The 21,750-nt window shown below is 44.7% G+C and overlaps 2 protein-coding genes across 2 annotated transcripts; one reads left to right on the top strand and one right to left on the bottom strand.

The window, feature by feature from the left end:
- Positions 1 to 10,115: 10,115 nt before the first annotated feature.
- Positions 10,116 to 15,090, bottom strand: MRPL9 (mitochondrial ribosomal protein L9). The gene is made up of 7 exons (XM_027617009.1): positions 14,602 to 15,090; positions 14,272 to 14,428; positions 13,164 to 13,288; positions 12,899 to 12,949; positions 11,370 to 11,471; positions 10,768 to 10,851; positions 10,116 to 10,649 (listed from the first exon to the last, which is right to left on the bottom strand). The coding sequence occupies exons 1-7, from the start codon at positions 14,716 to 14,718 to the stop codon at positions 10,515 to 10,517; spliced, it is 771 nt and encodes a 256-aa protein (XP_027472810.1). The 5' UTR covers positions 14,719 to 15,090; the 3' UTR covers positions 10,116 to 10,514.
- Positions 15,091 to 15,308: 218 nt separating this feature from the next.
- Positions 15,309 to 21,242, top strand: OAZ3 (ornithine decarboxylase antizyme 3). Its single transcript, XM_027584094.2, is given in 8 exon segments — positions 15,309 to 15,317; positions 15,382 to 15,435; positions 18,132 to 18,301; positions 18,590 to 18,650; positions 18,652 to 18,726; positions 19,444 to 19,619; positions 20,131 to 20,216; positions 20,975 to 21,242. Coding segments are annotated over 8 exon segments (774 nt in total). The 3' UTR covers positions 21,118 to 21,242.
- Positions 21,243 to 21,750: the final 508 nt, after the last annotated feature.

Raw genomic sequence — 21,750 nt, forward strand, 5'->3', positions numbered from 1 at the left:
ATAAGGGCAAGTAGATGGATATGGAAGCATCTTCCCATGATACAGGACTTAATGCTCTGACAAGGACCCCGAGAGATACTGTTAATATTCTGACGGGATGGCTCTTAGAAACTTGGAGGAAGCCACGGCCCACATTAAGTGAAGCAGAAACACCAGAACAGCCATGGTATATGGTGGAAGAAGGCATCAAAGGGCTAAAACACGTGGGCATGTTAGAGTAAATATGCTGTGCTAAAGCAAGAAAACTCACCAAATGATTATGCTCCATCAGAGGGCCCGAGGGGCAATCTGTCTCCAGAAGGGCTGAAGAGAGCCCTGGTGAGACAAGCATCAGTCTCACAGAAGCTCAGGGATGGCCTTGCTCTCCAGGCCAGTGGTGAGCTGTCACAGACCTGGGCTCCCTGATAGCCACGGGGATGGCTGGACACGGAAACGGGCAGGTGGTGGGGGCCTGCCCACTGGAATGGAAGGGACTGAGTTTCTGCACTGAGCAGGAAGGTTGGAGAGGCAGCCAGGGTCTGGGTCTGACTGGCGGAGTGCTGGAGGTCATTCACAGAACACGGCTTTTCTGGAAACAAGGTGGATGGCACTCCACATGGCTATTGTTGCTCCATCTGTACAATAAAGAGAAATCAAGGATGGATGATCAGGAGGCTGAGGACGCCGACGCCTACCCTGATAAAAAGTTACAGTTCCTTAAAAAAAAAGTTACAATTCCTTCCTGTTTCTACACCCTGAGCCTGTCAGCTTTAAAAGAATTCTTTATCGAGGTATAATTTACTTACATTAAAACACCAATTTAAAATGTACACTTTAGGGGCGCCTGGTTGGTCTGCCTTCAGCTCAGGTCATGATCTCGGGGTCTTGGGATCAAGCCCTGCGTCAGGCTCCCTGCTCACTGGGGAGTCTGCTTCTCCCTCTCCCTCTGCCCCTCCCCACCCCCGCTCATTCTCTCTCCTGCTTTCTCTCAAATAAATAAAATCTTTAAAAATAAAAATGTATACTTTAATAAGTTTTTCAAATTAACCATCACCACAAGATAGGTAACATTTCCGTCATCCCACAACATTCCCTTGTGCCCAGTGTTGTACTGGAGTCAACTTACATCATCTAGTGAGATCAAGTTGTTAGCTAGCATCTCTTCCATACTCAGTGTCCAGTGATGTCATGCTGGATTTGTGAAATTGTCAGTGGAAGGGATATTTATACCATAGAAATTGGCAAATATGGGGCACCTGGGTGGCTCAGTCAGGTAAGCGTCTGACTCTTGGTTTTGGCTCAGGTCATGATCTCAGGTTTGTGAGATTGAGCCCCGCATCGGGCTCTGCACTGAGCATGGAGTCTGCTTAAGATTCTCTCTCTCTCCCTCTCCCTCTGCACCCCCCCACCCTGTGCTCTCTCTCTCTCTCTCTCTAAAAAAAAATAAAAGAAAATATATCTATATATCTATATAGAAACTGGCAAATGCTACAAACCAGGGCTTCCCTCCCACTGAAAGTTGGTTGTTAAACATGAAAGCCCATCACTGGTGTGGTACCTTTGCAGTCTGTCCCCATTGAAAGCTCTGGCTCTTGGCCACTGCTAATGCTTTATCATAAGAGTTTCGCATAAATGGAATCATACGGCATGTCCTTCCACAGAGCACATTTTTAGATTTATCAGTGTGGTGTGATTAGTTCCTTTATCTTGCTGAGTAGTATTCCACTGTTTATGTAACACTGATGGTCATTTGGATTGTTTCCATTTGGGGTCATCAAGTTCCTATGAACATTAATACATCATTAGTAACTTTTCTTTTTTTAAGATTTTATTTTATTTATTTGTTAGAGAGAGGCAGGCAGAGGGAGAAGCAAGCTCTTTGCTGAGCAAGGAGCCTGATGTGGGACTCGATCCCAGGACCCTGGGATCATGACCTGAGCCGAGGGCAGATGCTTAATCGACTGAACCACCCGGGTGTTCCCATTAGTAACTTTTCATTTCTCTTTAGTAAATGCCTGGGAATAGGATGGCTGAGTTAAATGGTAAGGGCATTCCTTTGTAAGGAATTGCCAAACTCTTTTCCAAGGTGACTATCCCGTCCTGCATTCCTACCAGCAATATCTGACCAGTTTTTGCACATCCTCACCAGCATTTAGTGTTGTCACAATTTTTAATTTTAGCCATTTTGATAGGTGTGTTGTAATACCTCATTGTGGTTTTAATTTGCATCTCTCTCATGGTTATGTTGAATATCTTTTCATATGCTTATTTTCCCTCTATATATCCTTTTTAGTAAAATATATGTTCAGGTCTTTTGCCCATTTTCTGATCAGATTGTAGTTTTTTTCACTTTGAGAGTTCTTTTTACACTCAAGATACTGCTTCTTTGTTAGATCTCTGGTTTGCAAATATTGTTTCCCAGTAGCTTGTCTTTTCGTACTTTCCACATGGGCTTTCTAGGAGCATAATATTTAAATTTTAATTATGTCTAAATTCTTGATTTTCCCTCTTATGGATCATTTGGTGTCAAATTTAAGAACCCTTTGGGGTGCTGGCTCATTCAGTAGAGCATGCGACTCTTAATCTTGTAAGTTTGAGTCCCACGTTGGATGTAGAGATAACTTAAAAATCTTTAGGGGCACCTGGGTGGCCCAGTCGGTTAAGCGTCTGCCTTCAGCTCAGGTCATGATCTCAGGGTCCTGGAATCGAGCCCCGCATCGAGCCCCGAATTGAGCCCCGCATGGGGCTCCCTGTTCAGTGGGGAGTCTGCTTCTCTCTCTCCCTCTGCACTAGCCCCTTGCATGTGCACACGCTCTCTCAAATAAATAAAATCTTAAAAAAAACAAAAACAAAACTGAGGAGCTTGTTTAAAAAAATCTTTAAAAGAAAAAAATAACTGTTTCATCATAGATCCTGAAATTTTTCTATTTTTTTTAAAAAGACTTATAGTTTTAGTTTATTTTTAGGTCCATGGCCATTCTGAGTTAATTTTTGTATAAGGCGTTAGGTGTAGGTTAAGTTTCATTTTGTGCCTATGGCTGTCCAATTGCTCTAGCATTTGTTCAAAAGGCTATCTTTCCTCCATTGAATTGCTTTGGTAACTTCATCCAAAAAAAAAAAAAAAGTTTGGGCATATTTGTGAGTCTGTTCCTGGGATCTGTATTCTGTTCCATTGATCTATGTGTCTATCCCTCCACCTACAGTTATACACAGCATTGATTGTTGTAGCTGTATAATAAATCTAAAAATTGGGTGGACTGATTTCTCACACTTTTTTCTTTTTAAAATTCTTTAAGCTATTCTAGTTCCGTTGCCTTCCACATAAATTCTAGGACAATCTTGTAAATGTTTATAAAAAATCTTGGGATTTTGATAGTAATTACATTAAACCTGCATGTCTATTTGGGGAAGAAGTAACATCTTTACTATATTGAATCTTTTGATCCATGAACACAGTATGTCTCTCCATTTATTTAGATCTTTGATTTTTTCCATCAACATTGTGTAATTTTCAGCACATAAATCTTGTGTTTTCTTCGATTTATACCTACATATTTTTGAGCAATTTTAGAGTATTGTATTTTTAATTTTGATGTCCATGTGGTGTGTGTGTGTGTGCGTGTATGAATTTTAGTTTTTTACAGATTCCTTGAGATTTTCTACCTAGACAAATCATGTCATCAGTAAATGGGGATAGTTTTCTCTTCTTTTGTCTGTATGCTTTTTAATTCCCTTGCCTTATTGCACTGTCTAGAACTGCTAGCATTATGTTGAAGAAGAGGGGTGTGAGAGCAGATATACTTGCCTTGTCCTGATCTTAGGAGAAAAGCACTCAGCCTTTCACCATTAAGTATGATATTAACTGGGATGCCTGGTTGCCTCAGTCGGTTAAGTGTCTGCATTTGGCTCAGGTCATGATCCCAGGGTCCCGGGATCGAGCCCCGCATTGAGCCCTACATCGGGCTCCCTGCTCAGCGTGGAACCTTATTCTCCCTCTGCCTGCTGCTCCCCCTGCTTGTACTCTCTCTCTCTGGCAAATAAATAATAAAAAATCTTAAAAAAAACCCCAAAACACTGTGTTTAAAAAAAAAAAATATAAGATTAACTGTAGACTTTTTGTAGTTCTTGTCAAGTTGAATAAGTTTCCCTATATTCCTATTTTTCTGAGAATTTTTTTTTAAAAACCATGAATGGGTATAGACTTTTGTCAAATGATTCTTCTCCATCAATTGATATGATCATGTGATTTTCTTCTTTAGGGTGTTAATATGGTAGATTACATGGATTGATTTTTGAATATTGAATCAGATTTGCATCCTGGAATAAACCCCACTTGAGCATGGTATATCAATCTTACCATAATTTGATAAAATCTATTTGCTGATACTTTGTTAAGGATTTTTGCATTTATATTCATGAGAGATACTGGACCGTACTTTTTTTGGTACTGTTGGGGGTTTATTTTCATGGTAATAAAAATTGGGAAGTATTCCCTCCTATTTTGTGGAAGAAATTATATAGAATTAGTGTTACTTCCTCTTTAAACATTTGGTAGAATTCTCCAGAGAAACCATCTGGGCCTGAGAGTTTTTTGGGGGAGGAGAAGAGGGGAGCCTTAAATTATGAATTAATTCTCCTTAATGGTTATAGGGCTATTCAAATGATCTATTTCATATTGGGCCAATTATGGTAGTTTATGTTTTTCAAGGATTTTGTCTAACTTGTCAAATTTATGCATATAGAGTTCGTAGTGTTCCCTTATCATCTTTCTGATATCTGTAAAGTCCCTATGTTGTGTTTCATTCCTAATATTTGTAGTTTGTCTTCTTAGTCTTCCTACTGGTTTGTCAATTTTACTGATGTTTTTCAGAATACAAGCTCTTTTGTTTCATTGATTTTCTCTATTTCTGTCTTGCAAATTTCATTGCTTTCTGGTTCCTTTCATTTTTATTTCCTTGCTTATGCTTGCTTAGGGTTTACTTTGCTCTGCCTTTTCTAGGTTCTTGAGGTAGGACTTAAGATGATTGATTTTAGACTTTTCCTCTTTCCTAATGTATGCATTTAGTGCTTTAATTTTCCCTTAGCACTGCTTTAGCTGTGTACCACAGATTTTGCTATGTTGTTTTCATTTTTATTCAGTTCAATGTATTAGTTGTCTTTCCTTCAGAATTCCTCACTGACCCATGGATTATTTAGAAACGTGTTTAGTTTCGAAGCATTGTAAGATTTTCCTCCTATCGAAAGGGGAACCCTCCTACACTGTTGGTGGGAATGCAAGCTGGTGCAACCACTCTGGAAAACAGTATGGAGGTTCCTCAAACAGTTGAAAATAGAGCTACCATACAATCCAGCAATTGCACTACTGGGTATTTGCCCCAAAGATACAAATGTAGGGATCCGAAGGGGTACGTGCACCCCAATGTTTATAGCAGCAATGTCCACAATAGCCAAACTGTGGAAAGAGCCAAGATGTCCATCGACAGATGAATGGATAAAGAAGATGTGGTATATATACACAATGGAATATTATGCAGCCATCAAAAGGAATGAGGTCTTGCCATTTGCAACCACATGGATGGAACTGGAGGGTGTTATGCTGACTGAAATAAGTCAATCAGAGAAAGACATGTATCATATGACCTCACTGATATGAGGAATTCTTAATCTCAGGAAACAAACTGAGGGTTGCTGGAGTGGTGGGGGGTGGGAGGGATGGGGTGGTTGGGTGATTATTGGGTAGTGTATGTGCTATGGTGAGCGCTGTGAATTGTGCAAGACTGTTGAATCATAGATCTGTACTTCTGAAACAAATAATGCAACATATGTTAAGAAAAAAAAAGAAGATAGCAGGAGGGGAAGAATGAAGGGGAGTAAGTCAGTGGGGGAGACGAACCATGAGAGACAATGGATTCTGAAAAACAAACTGAGGGTTCTAGAGGGGAGGAGGGTGGGGGGATGGGTTAGCCTGGTGATGGGTATTAAAGAGGGCACATTCTGCGTGGAGCACTGGGTGTTATGCACAACCAATGAATCATGGAACACTACATCAAGAACTAATGATGTAATGTATGGTGATTAACATAACAATAAAAAATTAAAAAAAAAAAGATGTTCCTCCTATCTTTCTATTGCTGATTTCTATTTTGAGTCCATGGTGATCAGAGAACACATTCTGTATCATTCCATTTTTAAATTGGTTGAGATTTGTCTTTTGATCCAGGATATGGTCTATCTTGGCGTATGTTCTGTGGGAGCATGAGGTCTATTCCGCGGTTTGTTGGGTGGAGTGTCCTGTGTTGCTTAGATCCTGTTGGTGACTCTGTTTTCATCTCAGTATCAGCACCTGCTATCTTTTTTCATTCAGTTTGAGATCTTCCTGGTTCTTGGTATGATGACTTTTTTTTCTAATATGTAACAACTTTATTTTTAATTTTTTAAGTAATCTCTATGCCCAATGTGGGGCTTGAACTCACCACCTCAAGATCAAGAGTCACATGCTCTACCGACTGAGCCAGACAAGCACACCCATGATGAGACTTTTTATCAGAACCTGGACATTTTTGTATTATGAGACTGAATCGAAATTTAAACTTGTTTTAACTTTCTGTGAACTGCTTTGGCATGGGCGGGGAAGGCGGGATTTCATGATCCTCCACCAGCTCTAATCTCTGGCTTTATTTAGGTTCCCCCTCTGCACTGCTCCTTACACTACAGTGTAGGAAACTACTTCTAGGCCATAAACTGAGACAATCAGAGGGCTCACCTCATTTATTTCCCTTTTCAATATCCAAACATGTAGAATTTTGTCTGTGTTTTTAGTTGTTTATAGTGGGAAGGCGATTTCTGTAGCTGAGATCACTTCATGGGTGGAAGCGGAGGTCTGAGCCAGATTTTCAGCGGGAACAGATGTAAGAGGCTAGGCCCTTAGGAGAAAGGGCCTTGAAACAAGACGACCAGTGTGTGAGGTCGTAATCCCCCCAGTCTTCTCCCATAAGGACTCATGGCCATTTGCACAATACACACTGGAAAAAGAGGAATATTCGACCATTTGAAGAACTGTCTGCTACAGGGCCCTGTCTGATATTGATGTCCACAGATCTGAAGCATATGGCCCCGTTAGAGCAGCAGTGTATGGGAACAGGGTGACAAATGTATTCCAGACCAGGTCTGGCTCTCAGTAGTTCTGCTGGGTTCATAAATCCACCTAGCGGTCACTTCACTGGTCCTTAGTGGGTAACTGAGATGGACGTATTTGATAGTTGGCAGAACTACATTAATCATGACAGGGTAAGAGATATCTTAGTGAAGACGACCAGCATGAAACTCTTGATGCTGCCTCCACCATCTCAGGCCAAGATAATTAAAACTATCACATCAGGGGGGCACCTGGGTGGCTCAGTCGTTAGGCGTCTGCCTTCGGCTCAGGTCATGGTCCCAAAGTCCTGGGATTGAGCCCCGCATCGGGCTCCCTGCTCCGCAGGAAGCCTGCTTCTCCCTCTCCCACTCCCCCTACTTGTGTTCCCGCTCTTGCTGTCTGTCAAATAAATAAATAAAAACAAAAAACAAAAACTATCACATCGGTGGCCCTCTTGAAGACCTAAAGGATGCAGGGATGGTGGTCCCATCATAAAGCCATTTAATTCACTAGGCTGGTCCCTGGTAAAACCAGACAGTTCCTGGAGGCTGACGGTGGATTATGGCGATCTCAACCAACAAGTAATTTTCGACAAGTAACCTGCTGTGCTAAATGTGGTGTCTTTGCTAGAGCAGATTAACGCAGCCATTAATCTGAGCAATATATTCCTGTCCATCTCTGTAAGAAAGGAGGATCATGAAAAGTTTGCTTTCGCTAGTGGGATGAGCAGTAATATATATTTACAGTCTTGCACCTGGACCGTGTAAACCCTCCCCACCCTGTCATCCTATGACCTGCACCATCTGGGCATTCCACAGAGTATCACATTACCACATTGATGACATCACGGTTGTTGTACAGGACAAGCAAGAAATGGCAAGTACATTAGAAACTGGTGGTATAAAAACCTGCAAATATTCAGTGACGTTTTTAGAGGTCCAGTGGTCTGGACCATGCCAGGACTTTCCCTCCAAAGTAAAGGGGAAATTTTACATCTCCCATCTCACCCCTAAGAAGGAAATACACTGCCTGGTAAACCTCTCTGGGGTCTATAGACAGCATATTCCACACTTGGGAATAGTGTTCTGACACGTTATCAATTTTGATCATAAATGGACAGATGCAGTCATGGCCTGCAAAGGGCACAATGACCAGGTACCTTATCAGCTAAACTCTTTGGACCAGAAGTACAAGTTGAGGGGGTGTAGCTAGAAATTTAAATGGGGAGTAGAGCGGGGAGAGGATAAACACCCATTGCAAACAGGACAAGCTATAGCAGCAGGGGCTGTGAGCTATCCCAGACCTTCCTCCGTTAGTTTTCTCAGGAAAAGGGGCCCATCAGAATCCTGAAGGGATCATTCTAGAACTTATGAATTAAATGGATCTGGAGAGCCCAAAAGGTAGACTGTAGTGGAGACAGTGTGGGGCCCCAATTTCCCGCTTCAGGACTGAAGCACTCCTTTCCCAAGCTGCTGAGAACGCTGACAGCTGAGTCCCCCCCTGGGAACTGCCTTTGCCTGAAGTCAAGTCACCTGAGCACATGGCCCTTTCCTGGTCCGTGTGGGGGTATGTCTGGCCACTTGCCTCAGTAGGTTACACATTTCTGCAAAGCTATCCTAGCTTGAGTGTGAGGGACTGACCAAGGTCTTTGTTGAGACCACTCAGCTCAACCTCCCCCCCACATAGTCCTGCTTCCTTGACTCCCCCACCATACACTTCCTGCACACAAATTTCCAATTCAGTCTGTTTCACCAGGAACTCACACTATAACAAATTAAAATGGAAACACTTTGGGATTAGCTGTGTGGAATGTCGTGCCTGTTGCTCAGGCAATTTCAGAGAGCTTTATGATGCTGATGGTGGTGGTGTGGAAAGATGTGTTAAATGAGCTTTTCATCTTAACAGTAGGGATGGAGATCAATTTCAAACACCACCAGTGGCAGACTTGAGTTATGGAGTCTGGCAAGTGTGAGGCTGGCCTCATGTGAATGAAAGTTACTTAACTCAGAGTGGTAGATGAGCTCAAACACTATGATAGAAACAAGTCTCTCTGAGCTTCCAGTAAGGACAGCAGAGGCAATGGTCCCCCTTCTATACCCTTCCTGAATTGTGTGACATCACATTATATTTGAATGACAAGCATAATCCATCTGTCAACAGTTTGGGTCTTTTTTCCACTCATGGACCTTGAATTTATGCAGATCTACTTCCCTTGTCTCGAATCAAGATGCCTATTCCATAATTACCCAGTGACTAGCCCTACATCATAACCCTGGTCTAGAGACCAAGATACCATCTGTTTTATAATTTCAGGAGCTGGTTATAGAAACAAAACAGAAGTTCTCCTTAAATTTCTTTCATCTCAGCTTCATTTTCTCCAACAATTACCCTTAGGCTGTATTCGGATCCCTTTTAGAAAAGGAGAATCCATTGTGCTTATTCATATTCATGACTTTATCAATATACCTAACGAAAATAACTCTTAAGACCAAAGACATACCCAATCAGCTTAAATCCTTTGCCCACAGCACCCACGGGATGTAGCCTGCAAAGGCATCCTCTTGTTCCTTCCTTTTTAGCACCAAACCCATAGCTCAAGAGGACAACCTACTTGGAGATCCTATCCCCAGTCTACTCAGGGCTGGTAAACAACATCTAAAAAGAACACAAGCTCTGTAGTCAGTGGTACTGTAATAGCATTGCACGGTGACAAATGGCAGCCTTGGCATACCTCGGTAAGCACAGAACGTACAGAATTATCCAATCACTGTGCCGTACACCTGAGACTAACATAACATGGTGTGTCAAGTATACTACAATTAAAAAAATTTGAAAATTAAAAAGAAGTTAAAATTTATCAAAACATGCACACAAACACTTAAGGACCATACACAGCACCATTTGTAGCTGAGAGAAACGTAAAGGTGTGGTGTTAAGTCGTAAGTGCATAAAGTAACTGTAGTGCATACCATATCACTGTCATAAAAACACCAAAAAAATAAAAAGAGCATAACCTCTTTATTTCCTCTCGTGATGCAAATGTTCAGTATGTATGAAAATGGGACCAGTACTGGAAAGAGTGGGTTGCTCTTCCATTTGTTCCAGCAAATTGCAGGCTCAACACCATCTAGATGTTTTCATGTTACTATTCAGCTTATCAAATCTATAGCCTGGTACTCCTTGAGCAGGACGGCCCAGGTAAGGCCGATGTGCTAACAGCCAAAGACAGAGGTGGGAGATACGGACGAGTCAATGTGGCCGTGCAGGTTAGGCCCATGTCCCCACGTGCTCTCTAAAACTCCATTATTTGGTCAGACGCTGGGAGTGGTGTCAGCGTGCCAGCCCACTGTCGCTCACCGCTCCTCTGATTCTGCTCTTCTGCTTCTGAGGGAGAGGAGGTTCAGACCGTCTGGGAGCTGGTGGGGGCCACCCCCTTGGCAGCTCGCCGGGCTAGCCAGTACTTGTATCTTTTGGTCTTGGGCCTCTCAAAGTTCACCACAGACATAGGTACCCTCACAGTGTCAAGTCCGTTCACCTGTACACAGAACGACAGGAATCCTCAGAGGTCAGCTGGGCAGATAAGAGCTACTACCACCGATTCCCACCTTTTCTCCCAGCCAGAAAAACGAGGCGGCGGTATGTGAAACACTCACCGTCACCTCACACCAGTACTCGCCCCACCGCGTAATGGGCTCTTCTGGTAACTTTAATGCATGTGGGGCGGCCACAACACCAAGCTGCAAAAAGTCACAACCAAAAGGATCTCTGTTTACATTGATGCAACTGTAGGCAACCTCAAAGAAGGTTCTGGAATTTCCTGTACAGGAATGAATAAAACTGAGGCGTTTACCCTGGCTGATCCCATGAGAGGGCATAGACCTCCATAGATAGTGGCAGAGAAACTCAGTCTAATTTCTCAGAAAGGGAGGAGGATTCGCCAAAGAGAAACAGGTCTTGAGACTGAAATCACTGTACCCACAAAAGTACAAACTCCCCAGCGAGTCACATATTCTAGGTTTTCCCTGACTAGAGAGGAAATAAATGATAACACCATCTTTTCCTATCAGTCTTCAAATTCTGACATCCCTTAGTCCTTAGCCATTTCTCTCCCACAACTCCTGCAACCAACCAACAACACTGTCCCTAACTTCAGCTGTACGATCACACTCTTTCCTAACAAAGGGATCAATTCTGGGCCTTCTTCCCAGGGGAAGCTTCCACCCTCAGAGGCACAGTGGTATGTGGAAACACTCACATTTTTGAAGAAATGGCGGGCGACTATTTCAGGGTTTAGTTCCCATTTGACGTTGTTCTTCATCCCCACTTCCAGGTGACAGCTTCTCAGAAATTTCACTGTCTGATAGAAATTATAAACAGGAGACAGGTTAGAGTTACAATCAAAGGAGAGGAAACATGTTAGCAAGAGGCACAACGTCTGAGTTCAGGAAAAGGGCACAATTTCTGCTTCACAAGCATACAGGTGAGAAGATGACTGGGAAAGAGAACATTCTTATTGTCTCATGGCTGATTTTGTAGGAAGGTGTTTTAGTGAAACTTTGGAGGAGAAGGTCACCTATACCTGGTTGTTCCTAAGCAAGGAGAAACAGGCCATGTCAAAATTAGACCTATCAATGGGGATCAGTGGTATATCTCAGGACAGATGGACTTTTTCTTTTCGTTTTGAGAGAGAGAGTGTGCATGAGTGGGGAGGGGCTTAAGGAGAGAATCTTAAGCAGGTTCCACGCAGAGCACAAGAGCCCGAAGTGGGGCTCGATATAACAACCCTGAGATCATGACCTAAGAGGAAATCAAGAGTCGGACGCTTAACTGACTGAACCACCCAGGTGCCCCAGGATGGAATGACTTTCTTTTCTTTTTTAAAGATTTTATTTATTTGACAGAGAGACAGCAAGAGAGGGAACATAAGCAAGGGGAGTGGGAGAGGGAGAAGCTGGCTTCCCGCTGAGCCGGGAGCCCGACACAGGGCTTGGCCCCAGAATGCTGGGATCATGACCTGAGGTGAAGGCCGACGCTTAACGGCTGAGCCACCTAGGCGTCCCCTAGAATGACTTTCAGAGACCATATTAATCCAATACTTCTGGCCCTTCAATCCTACCCCTACCCCATTAACAATTTCTCCCTGCTTACAGAATGAAGTATAAATTCATTAGCTGAGGATTCAAAATGCTTTACAAGTCTCACCTCAACTTTCTTTCCAGCCACATGTTTTGTAATATTACCCTACATAATAAGTACTCTGCTTTTGCTAGACTGGTCTACTTTTCATGTTAAAAACATGCCGGAACCACCTATACTTTTTTTTCCCCTTAATACCTTCCCCACCCTCCTGGTCTTTCCAAAGCCTACTAAACCCACAAGGCCCAATTCAATCCCGTCTGAAGAAAAGTCCTCTCCAATCACCTTTTTGCTCTATGTCATTCTTATAATCTACCGCATTGAGCTTACTGATCACATTCTCATGTGTCTATGTTCTCTGCAACTTGTCTGTAAATATCAACGGAGGCAGAGCCCTCATCTCACACTTTTCCATGGGTCCCCTGGTAATCACGCCGCAGCCTTTCTCGATAAGCTAGGGCAGTTCACCCAACAAGCTAGGATCTCCCAGGAGGTCTCAATACCAGTTATGGCAGCCAAACATTTCCTCTTTCTCCTACACTTGTCTCTGAAATCAGGAGATTTCAAGGAAATCAAGGAGCCTCTCAGGAAGAAATTGGTGACTCCTTAGGTGACAAATAAGTAACAATTTTCTATGTTTTTACTCACCATCTCACCTGCCTTGGTCTGGATCTTCTCTAATTTTCCTTCTTGTCTCAGCTAGAAAAGAAAGTTAAAGATGAAAAAAAGGAAAAGAAAAATGAGTCCATGATAAATATTGAACTTCCTATGCTAGATATAGGCTGAGTTTCTGGGTTCCTGTTCTTCTAATCCCTATTTCATTTTTAAGTTAGATAGCAAAGGAAAGGAAGTTGCTAGAAGGACTCTTAAGGTTTTTATTCCTCCAAGTCCCTCTGCCTTCCTTTGCGCTCACCAATTTCTCCTCCTCAAACAGTTTCTTGTTTTCAGGGGATGCATATACAGCCAGACCTTGAGGCAGTAGTTGATTCCGGCCCAAAGATTTCTTCACTGAGACCAGGTCACCCCGGACTCCAAGTCCTGCCAGTAAGAACAGACACTGGATCAAACTACCTAGGAGTACCTAAAGAGGAGAAGAGGATCAAAGAAAGACGCACCTATCATTCTTTCATAGAGCTTATTCCTCCCAGAAAAAAAATGTTCACTAAGAAGACATGTGTCATATGACCTCACTGATATGAGGAATTCTTAATCTCAAGAAACAAACTGAGTGTCCTGGAGTGGTGGGGGGTGGGAGGGATGGGGTGGCTGGGTGATAGACATTGGGGAGGGTATGTGCTAGGGTGAGCGCTGTGAATTGTGCAAGACTGTTGAATCACAGATCTGTACTTCTGAAACAAATAATGCAACATATGTTTAAAAAAAAGAAAAAGAAGAAAATAGCAGGAAGGGAAGAATGAAGGGGAGTAAGTCGGAGGGGGAGACGAACCATGAGAGACGATGGACTCTGAAAAACAAACCGAGGGTTCTAGAGGGGAGGAGGGTAGGGGGATGGGTTAGCCTGGTGATGGGTATTAAAGAGGGTACATTCTGCGTGGAGCACTGGGTGTTATGCACAACCAATGAATCATGGAACACTACATCAAAAACTAATGATGTAATGTATGGTGATTAACATAACAATAAAAAATTAAAAAAATGTTCACTAAGAACAACACTTAAAGACTTCTAATTTGTTTCTAAGAGCCTGATTTAGAAATTTAATAGTCCCTGTACAAAGTGAGAGTTGCTCCCTTAACAGGATTTCAGGAATTGTAGCACCTGCTGTTAAGCCTCCTTTTCCCTCCACGCACTGTTACTGATGTTGCTGCATTCACGTTTCTTTTTGTATGCAGCAAGGCAAGGGCAACCATAGTCCTTTCTATGGCTTCTTCCTCTCAAATATAGACATAATTTCTACAAAGTAGAGAAAGGACGAGAAACAGCTAAGGGGGGGACGGCAGGGAAAAGCTGATGCCAAACAGAGCCAGCCTAAGACAGGAAGTGTCTTTACCGGGCCTTACCTTCCACCGACTGCGTGAGGATGAGCTCCAGGCTGCCTTTGGGCCCGTGTTTCGTGTCCTCTACCAGCTTGTAGACCCGGTGTCGCCGGTGTAGGCGCGGCTTCCGGCCCTCTCCGGCCAGCGGCACCTTCCACCAGCGCTCCACGATGACCGTGCCCTGGCAGCCGGGGAGCGAGGGTGAGCGAGTCTCCCGGAGAACCCCCTGCCGCCCTCAGCCGCCGGCACATGGATAGCCCGCCACAGCCACGGCGCGGCCCCCCCAGAACAGTATTCGGGCGTAAAGAGCCCCACCAGAGGCGAGGACTCCCAGAGCTCAGAGCTGGCCCTCACCCGATTGTGAGAGAGGCTGAAGTCGCGCTCCGGGCCCGGAGTGCCCCCTGCGAGTCGCGGGAGCAGCAGCCCCCGCACCGTTCCTCGCAGCAGGGCCCTCCCCGCGGCCGCCGCCATGTTCCCAGCGCTGAGGGAGCGTGGAGGAGGCCCCCAGCGCCGGCGCAGGAAAGGCCCCTGCGGCTGCCCGCGGCGCGCCTGAGCCGCCGCCGCTCTGGCTGGCGAAGCCGAGGGGCGGACCCGGCCCGGGTTGGACGCTGGCCTCGCCGCCTGGCGGCCGCCGGGACTTCAAAAAGCTGAAAGCAACGATCCGTGATTCAGCGTTTTCCTTATACCCTCCTCCCTGTTTCTTCTCCGGCCAGGGACGCGCATAGTTATCGACAGATTGTGACGTGAACCGGAAAAGACACCGTCTCCCTCTTGGCTTCACGTTATCTCTAAAAATGGGGGCTTTGGTTTATCTCTCGCAGCTCTGAGGTCACTTGCAGCTCTGGCATTCTGTGATAACTGGATGCTGAGGAAAGAGGGATGCAGCTCTCAATTTTCCTTACTTGAGATCTTCCTAAAAGTGGCGGAGGGATGGGATCCTCTGGAAAACGATGGCAACTCCAGGAGGAGGCCTACCCTTAATCTTTACAACTGTGGTACTCAAGCTAGCATTTAAAAGAATTCTAAATCACAAAGGAGATGAGCCACAGAAAAAGGAAAGTATGGCAGTGGTGAGAGAGCAGAAGGCAAGCTGACACCCCACAGCCCTCACCCCACCTTGTGCTTTGTCCCCAGCTTGCCTTCTGCTCCCTCAGCAGCCCGGTCCAGACTGTTCTGTGCAGGATCTCGGTACTGGAGAGAAGACCACATAGATGGAATGAGTAGGGTCTGTTTGGCAGCGGAGATTGTGTAAAGGCGCTCTACGCATCCTGTTAGTTGACCCGTAAACGTCCTCACTCCTCCAGTAATTACACTTGCCTCACTTAGCTTCCAGGACACCAATTTTGTTTCTGTTTTCTTCCTGCTTTGCCAGTTTTCTTCACAGTTTGCTTTGATGATTTCTCCTTTTCTCCGAACTATAGAGTGCCCCTAGGACAGTCTCCTGATCTTGACTTTTCAATATACACACCTGTTTGACCTCATTCAGTCTCAGTGATTTCCAAAGTTCTTTCTCTATCCTCGACTTCTCCTAAACTCCAGACTTGAATAGCCCGGCGCCTATTTGTCTTTTCCTTATATATCTAACGGACAATTCAAAGTTAACATGCTTCAAACTAAACCCGTCTCTACCCTGCCTCAAACTGCCTCACCTGCAGCCTTCCTCATCTCAGTTGATGGAAACTATTCTTTCGGTTCTTGGACTCAACTTCTTTCTCTCAGACTCCGGGAAATCCTGGGGGTTCTATCCTTAAACTATTTCCAGAATCCAACCTCTTCCCACCACCTCCAGTGCTTCAGCCTGGAATAAGATGCTATCTTTCTCCTGGATCACTGCAGTAGTTTCTTAGCAAATCTGCCTTAGTGTTCTGCAGTGTATTTACAACACAACAGTCAGGATCTCTTAAAAAACATACATCAGGGCGCCTGGGTGGCTCAGTTGATTAAGCGACTGCCTTCAGCTCAGGTCATGATCAAGTCCCGGGATCAAGTCCCACATTGGGCTCAGCAGGGAGCCTGCTTCTCCCTCTGACCCTCCCCCTTCTCGTGCTCTCTATCTCTCTCAAAATCTTTAAAACAAAACAAAAAACCACACATCAGATTATGTCATCCCCCTACCCAAAACTTTGCAGTGACTTCCCCCTTTACTCAGAACAAAAGGAAAGGGCCATACAATCGTCTACAGGGCCTCCCTAATCTGGCCCATTAGCGCTCTGACTTCATCACCATGCCCTCCGTTTCTCGAAAACACCAGGCACTTTCTCCTCAGGGCGTTTGCACTGGCTGTAGCTTAGGCATGGAATGCTCTCACCCCCAGATGTTGGCTTGGCTAACTCCCCCACCTTTAAATCTTTGATTAAATGTCACCTTTTCATTGAAGCCTATGTGGATCACCCTATTTTTTTTACCCTATTTATTTCTCCAGCCTGCCCCACCCCCTTCACACTCCTGATCTTCCTTTATCCTCTTTTCTCCATAGCAGTTACCTAACATACTAAATTTTATTATGTTTATAGTTTATGTTTGTCTTCTTACTGTTTAAGATTTTTTTTTATTAGAGAGAGAGTGCAAGCAGGGGGAGAGGGAGAGGGAGACAGACTTCTTGCTGATCGAGGAGCCCCACACTACAGGACCTGAGCCGAAATCAAGAGTCAGAGCACCCAACTGACTGAGTCACCCAGGCTGCCCCTGTCTTCTCGCTGTTAGAAGCTAAGTTCCATTAAGCAGGGACCTTTGTTTTGTTTACTGGTGTATCCCAAACACCTAGAATACTGCCTGGCTTTCAGTAGGCCCTCAATCAATATTTGTTGAATGGATGAGTGAATGAATACGCAGAGGTCTCAAACTGGTGGCCCCAGAATCAAATTTTGCTCACAATGTTGACTTTTTTTCATCAACAGTTTTTATCTTTTGAGTTAGTAGCCACTAGTTAAAAAATTTGGAGGAATTTGGGCACCTGGGTGGCTCAGTTGGTTAAGCGACTGCCTTCGGCTCGGGTCATGATCCTGGAGTCCCGGGATCGAGTCCGGCATCGGGCTCCCTGCTCAGCAGGGAGTCTGCTTCTCCCTCTGACCCTCTTCCCTCTCGTGCTCTCTATCTCTCATTCTCTCTCAAATAAATAAAATCTTTTAAAAAAATTTGGAGGAATTTAACACAAAAATCTATCTTTCCATTTTATGTTGAAAAATCATACAATCTGGGACCACTGAGTCTGCATTTCTACAACTGGATGGAGCTGAGTTGTCAGCTTCTTTTAGACAGGGTATGAGCTTTCCATTTTGCTACAGCCCCACCCAGCAGCTCCACTAATTCCATTAGCTGTCCTGGCTCCTGGAGGCTGTTTGCAATTTCTACCCTACAAGGCAATGAGATAATTCAACAATGTGTAGCACCCCTGGATTATTAAAGGTGGGGATATAATAAAACTATTGAATTGATAGGAACTGGGAACCAATGTATTAGGTCAGACATTGGATCAGGGCCTTGGAAACCTACAGTGTTAAGACACCAACCAGTTTGTTGCTCAAGTGGGATGTGTGTATGTGTGTGTGTTACATGAGAGTGTGCACACGCATGAGGATATATGCCAGAATAAGGAGCCACGTTGGGTATGCTTGACAGTGCTCAGGCAGGGCTGTTTACCAATCAGTACAGAAGCTAAAGTATTCTAATTACTGGTACAGCCAGGAAGTACTTACTAGATGAACAGGATAAGGGGGTTGGTTGGGTGGGGTAGGGGAGCAGCAGAGTGGAGTCCTGAAGTGACATAAGGGCTAACCCCCTTGCCCATGTCATAGTGCCCACCGGGTCACAATGACACCAAGTTGTGTGAACCTCTGCCACCCATCTCTGAACCTCACTTTGCCGCGGGGAGGCACTGAACTGAGAAACTGCCTTGTAACAGGTTACACCCCTCTGCCTTCTCCCTTTCTTATATCAAGAGGGGAAAAACACGGAACTACCTCTACCCGATCTGGTCACCATACGCCTATTACCTTTACTGTTACAAATACCGGATCACCCTCCGGGAGAAGATGCTGCCTTATTGTTATAAAAGGTACTTGTTTTCATCTCTACTTGTAGTTGTTTATATAAACTGTCAGGAAAAATAAAAGAATTTGAAGGAAGTTCCCAAGTGGCAAGAGATAATAGCAAAAGGGGGTGGAAAGCTGGCATGGAACTTTAAAATTTTTCCATTTGGCTGGCCTGGGAGAATGGAAACAGGCTGGTTCACAGAAGATACAGAAGATAGTGCCAGAGCCCAGTCCTGTGTACCTGGAAGTTATGAGCCTTTCACCTTCTCAGACACAGAGGGAAACTAATTTGGGCCCCTTTTCCCAACCAGCATCACTTATAAGGAACGGGAGGACTTGACACTCCGGCCCCGTTCCTGCCTTCAGTGCTCCTGAGTCCCTAGCAGGCCTCCAGGCGGTCAGAAGCACCGAGCAGGGTGATCACGACCAGCTTAAAGAATTATACTCGGTAAGTGGCCTCTGTGCCAGGGAAGCCCCTAGCTTGCTTCAGTGACACCTTGTGAAGAAGGGGCATTATTGGCTAGTTGGAAAAGAAACTGTAGATCTTGGAGCTCACGTATAACAGCTAGTTGCTTTAGAAACAAGGATTCTGGCCCAGAGATATTAAGTCAAGATCATAGAGCTGGTGGTGAAAAGTTTAACGGGAAAAGAGGAGGTGGGAACAAAGAGCAGAATGTAGTAAGACTTCTGGGACATAAAGCTGTTTCGCTGCTAAGCAGGGACTAGAAACCAGAACTACTCAACTTGTCCCTCTATCCTGCTGCAGTAACATGCCTGTAGACCTCTACATTTTAAAAGAGAAATAGAACTCAGACAAAACCCCTATCATGGAAAAAAGTGGAAGAGCATTATCAGTGAGGCAGTAAACAAATGACACAGCGTCGTTTAAAGAAGCAGCCCTCTGATGTAAGTTTCTGAAGGGTTGGTGCGCCTTAACAGGCAGTAATACTGTCACTGCACTGACTCCTTTCTAGATTGTTTGGTATCAAGGAAAGCTCCACGATAGAGAATTTGGTCCTAGAACTAAGGGACAAAGACTTTGGCTCCAATTCTCCCAGGCTCCCTGTCAGCTCCCCGTTAGCTTTCTCAGACCTAGCCAATCAGCCTGCGATCTGATTTAAGGTCGAGATGAGAACAGAAGACTATTACTCTCTTATTCTTCCAGGCTGGGAACCTGACGGTGCTGGCTACTGACCCCCTGCTCCATCAGGACCCAGTGCAGTTAGACTTCCATTTCCGCCTCACCCCCCAGACCTCTGCCCATTGGCACGGCCTTCTCTGTGACCATCGACTCTTCCTGGATATCCCATATCGGGCCTTGGATCAAGGCAACCGAGAAAGGTGACTGAGCCCAGATGGGAAAGCAGGGAAAGGAGGGGGAGAGGGGAAGAGGCAGGGGCTTCCCTTCTTTTATGTCATAATCAGGTAGTGGGTATGCTAACCACTGAGGGTTGATTCACAAGCTAGATACTTTCACACCACTGAAATGGCATGCAAACAAGCCCATGAGCTGAGCCAAAATCTGGGCTTCAAGGAGTCATAGCCCATGGGAGGTTGCTGGACTCCGATTCAGAAACACAGAAGTGAGGATCCTTAAATAGTTGAGTAATAGGACGTGCCTTCCAGCTGTTTGTCTTTATATAGCAGTTCCTTCTCCCCAGGCCCCTTCAGGTGTCAGTCTTACTGTGTGCAATCCCTGGCCTTCAGAGGACAATCTATCAATGCAAGTTCATCAACTTTCACTTCCTGGCTTAGGTCAGGAAAAATGGAATAAGGTTTCTTCTACTCCAAGTAGGGGTCTGGATTTTTAGTTCACTAAATATTAACCATGATTCTTCCCTCTGGCCCCTAGTTTGACTGCAACACTGGAGTATGTGGAGGAGAAGACCAATGTGGACTCTGTGTTCGTAAACTTCCAAAACAACCGGAATGACAGAGGTGGGGATCGGCTGTCCTTCCTGGCCCATGGTGCTGAAGCAGCTGACAGCAACTTATTCCTTTGTAGGAGACTCTCTTCCCCCACTCTTTAGAAGAGAACGTGCTCATAGGCATTTCAGGGATTTAACCACTCCCTTTCACCCGCAAGGAAATGAAGGCACCGAGCACTCTGTGCATTCAAATTACACTGGGATGATGAGGAAGGCCCTGCAGGTAGAGGTCAGAAGCCAGACTGAAGAAGCACTAGTGAAATTAACACAGAACCATTCAAGGCATGTAGCTGGTGGGACAGAGAGGACCTCAAACATATTAAGCACCTACAGTGTGAAGGGGTTCGACACAGGGCCAGGAGGATAGGAATATATTTACCCAGATGCTTGGAGCATATGTTGCAGAAACCGCCTCTTCCCTCATACTCTGTTAGAAGACAGAAGATGGTCAAGAGTTTACTAGACCATCATTGTGTTGGGCTTCCTAAACATCAGCTCATTTAAATTCTGTGAGGAAGGTTCTATGATCCCCATCTTGCAAATGAGAAAACTGAAGTTCAGAAAGGTTAACTTGTAGAATGTTACAAAGGTAAGTAAATGTTAGAACCACGGTTGGAGTCTAAGTCAGCTAGTCCACAACACGTCACCGTAATGCCTACACTACACGGCTTTCCCCCAGCCACTCCCCAGTGAAAGAAGCCAAATCTGTGGGGAATAGTTGTATGGAGCCTCAGAGTGTTTTCTATTTTTTTTTTTCTCTTTTCACAGGTGCCCTGCTACGGGCCTTCAGCTACATGGGCTTTGAGTTGGTCAGACCCAATCACCCTGCCCTCCCTTCCTGGGACAATGTCATCTTTATGGTGTATCCCCTTGAAAGGGACCTTGGCCACCTCTCCAATGAGCCTCCCTGAACATACTTATTCCTGCTGAGGGGATAATGGGAACTTGATAAATGGGAACCAGGATGTGATTCAGGACACCTTCCATCTTAGGAATAAAGGGTAGTGCAATCCTCAAGCGTTCACTTTTCTTGGGGGTGGGGAAGGCAGGGTTGGTTATGCAATCCTCAAGTGTTCACTATTTTTTGGCAGGAAAGCGAGTTGGCTGGAGTGGAACAGGACCCTTATAGAGCTGAATTCACTATAGGATAAACATTTAATGATGGAAAAAAAATCAGAGGGACCTGCACCAGAGAGGGAAGGGAGCCAGGATTTTAGGTTTCTTTGCCTTTCCCCCTACTCCCAAAGCCATTTACTTATCCTAACCCTTTACTGAGTACTTGCCAAGAGCAAAAACCAGGCACTATGGAATTCAGAAAGACTTAAGCCTTGTTGGGAGATTTTCGTCCATATATTTCAGTTCAAGTTAGAGAAATACTAATTCCTTCTCTTTGGATGTGGAGGAAATCCAAGAAGGTACCTGGATCCCACAGTTTTGGCTCAAGGGGAGGATTTCAACAGGCAAAATGAGAAGTAAGCATAGAAGAGGACATTCCACACAGCAAGGAAAGTACAGGATTTTGTTGAAAGAATAAGGAACCCATC

Source organism: Zalophus californianus, chromosome 4, assembly GCF_009762305.2.
Source record: "Zalophus californianus isolate mZalCal1 chromosome 4, mZalCal1.pri.v2, whole genome shotgun sequence".
In the NCBI taxonomy this organism is placed as follows: Eukaryota; Metazoa; Chordata; class Mammalia; order Carnivora; family Otariidae; genus Zalophus; species Zalophus californianus.

Excerpts from the sequence above, each read along its gene's own strand:
- MRPL9 (XM_027617009.1), bottom strand. The coding sequence starts at position 14,718 with ATGGCGGCGGCCGCGGGGAGGGCCCTGCTGCGAGGAACGGTGCGGGGG. Across the intron at positions 12,950-13,163 it reads TGTTTGAGGAGGAGAAATTG|CTGAGACAAGAAGGAAAATT; the intron begins GTGAGCGCAAAG and ends TTTCTTTTCTAG. Across the intron at positions 10,852-11,369 it reads CCCGCCATTTCTTCAAAAAT|CTTGGTGTTGTGGCCGCCCC; the intron begins GTGAGTGTTTCC and ends GACTTTTTGCAG.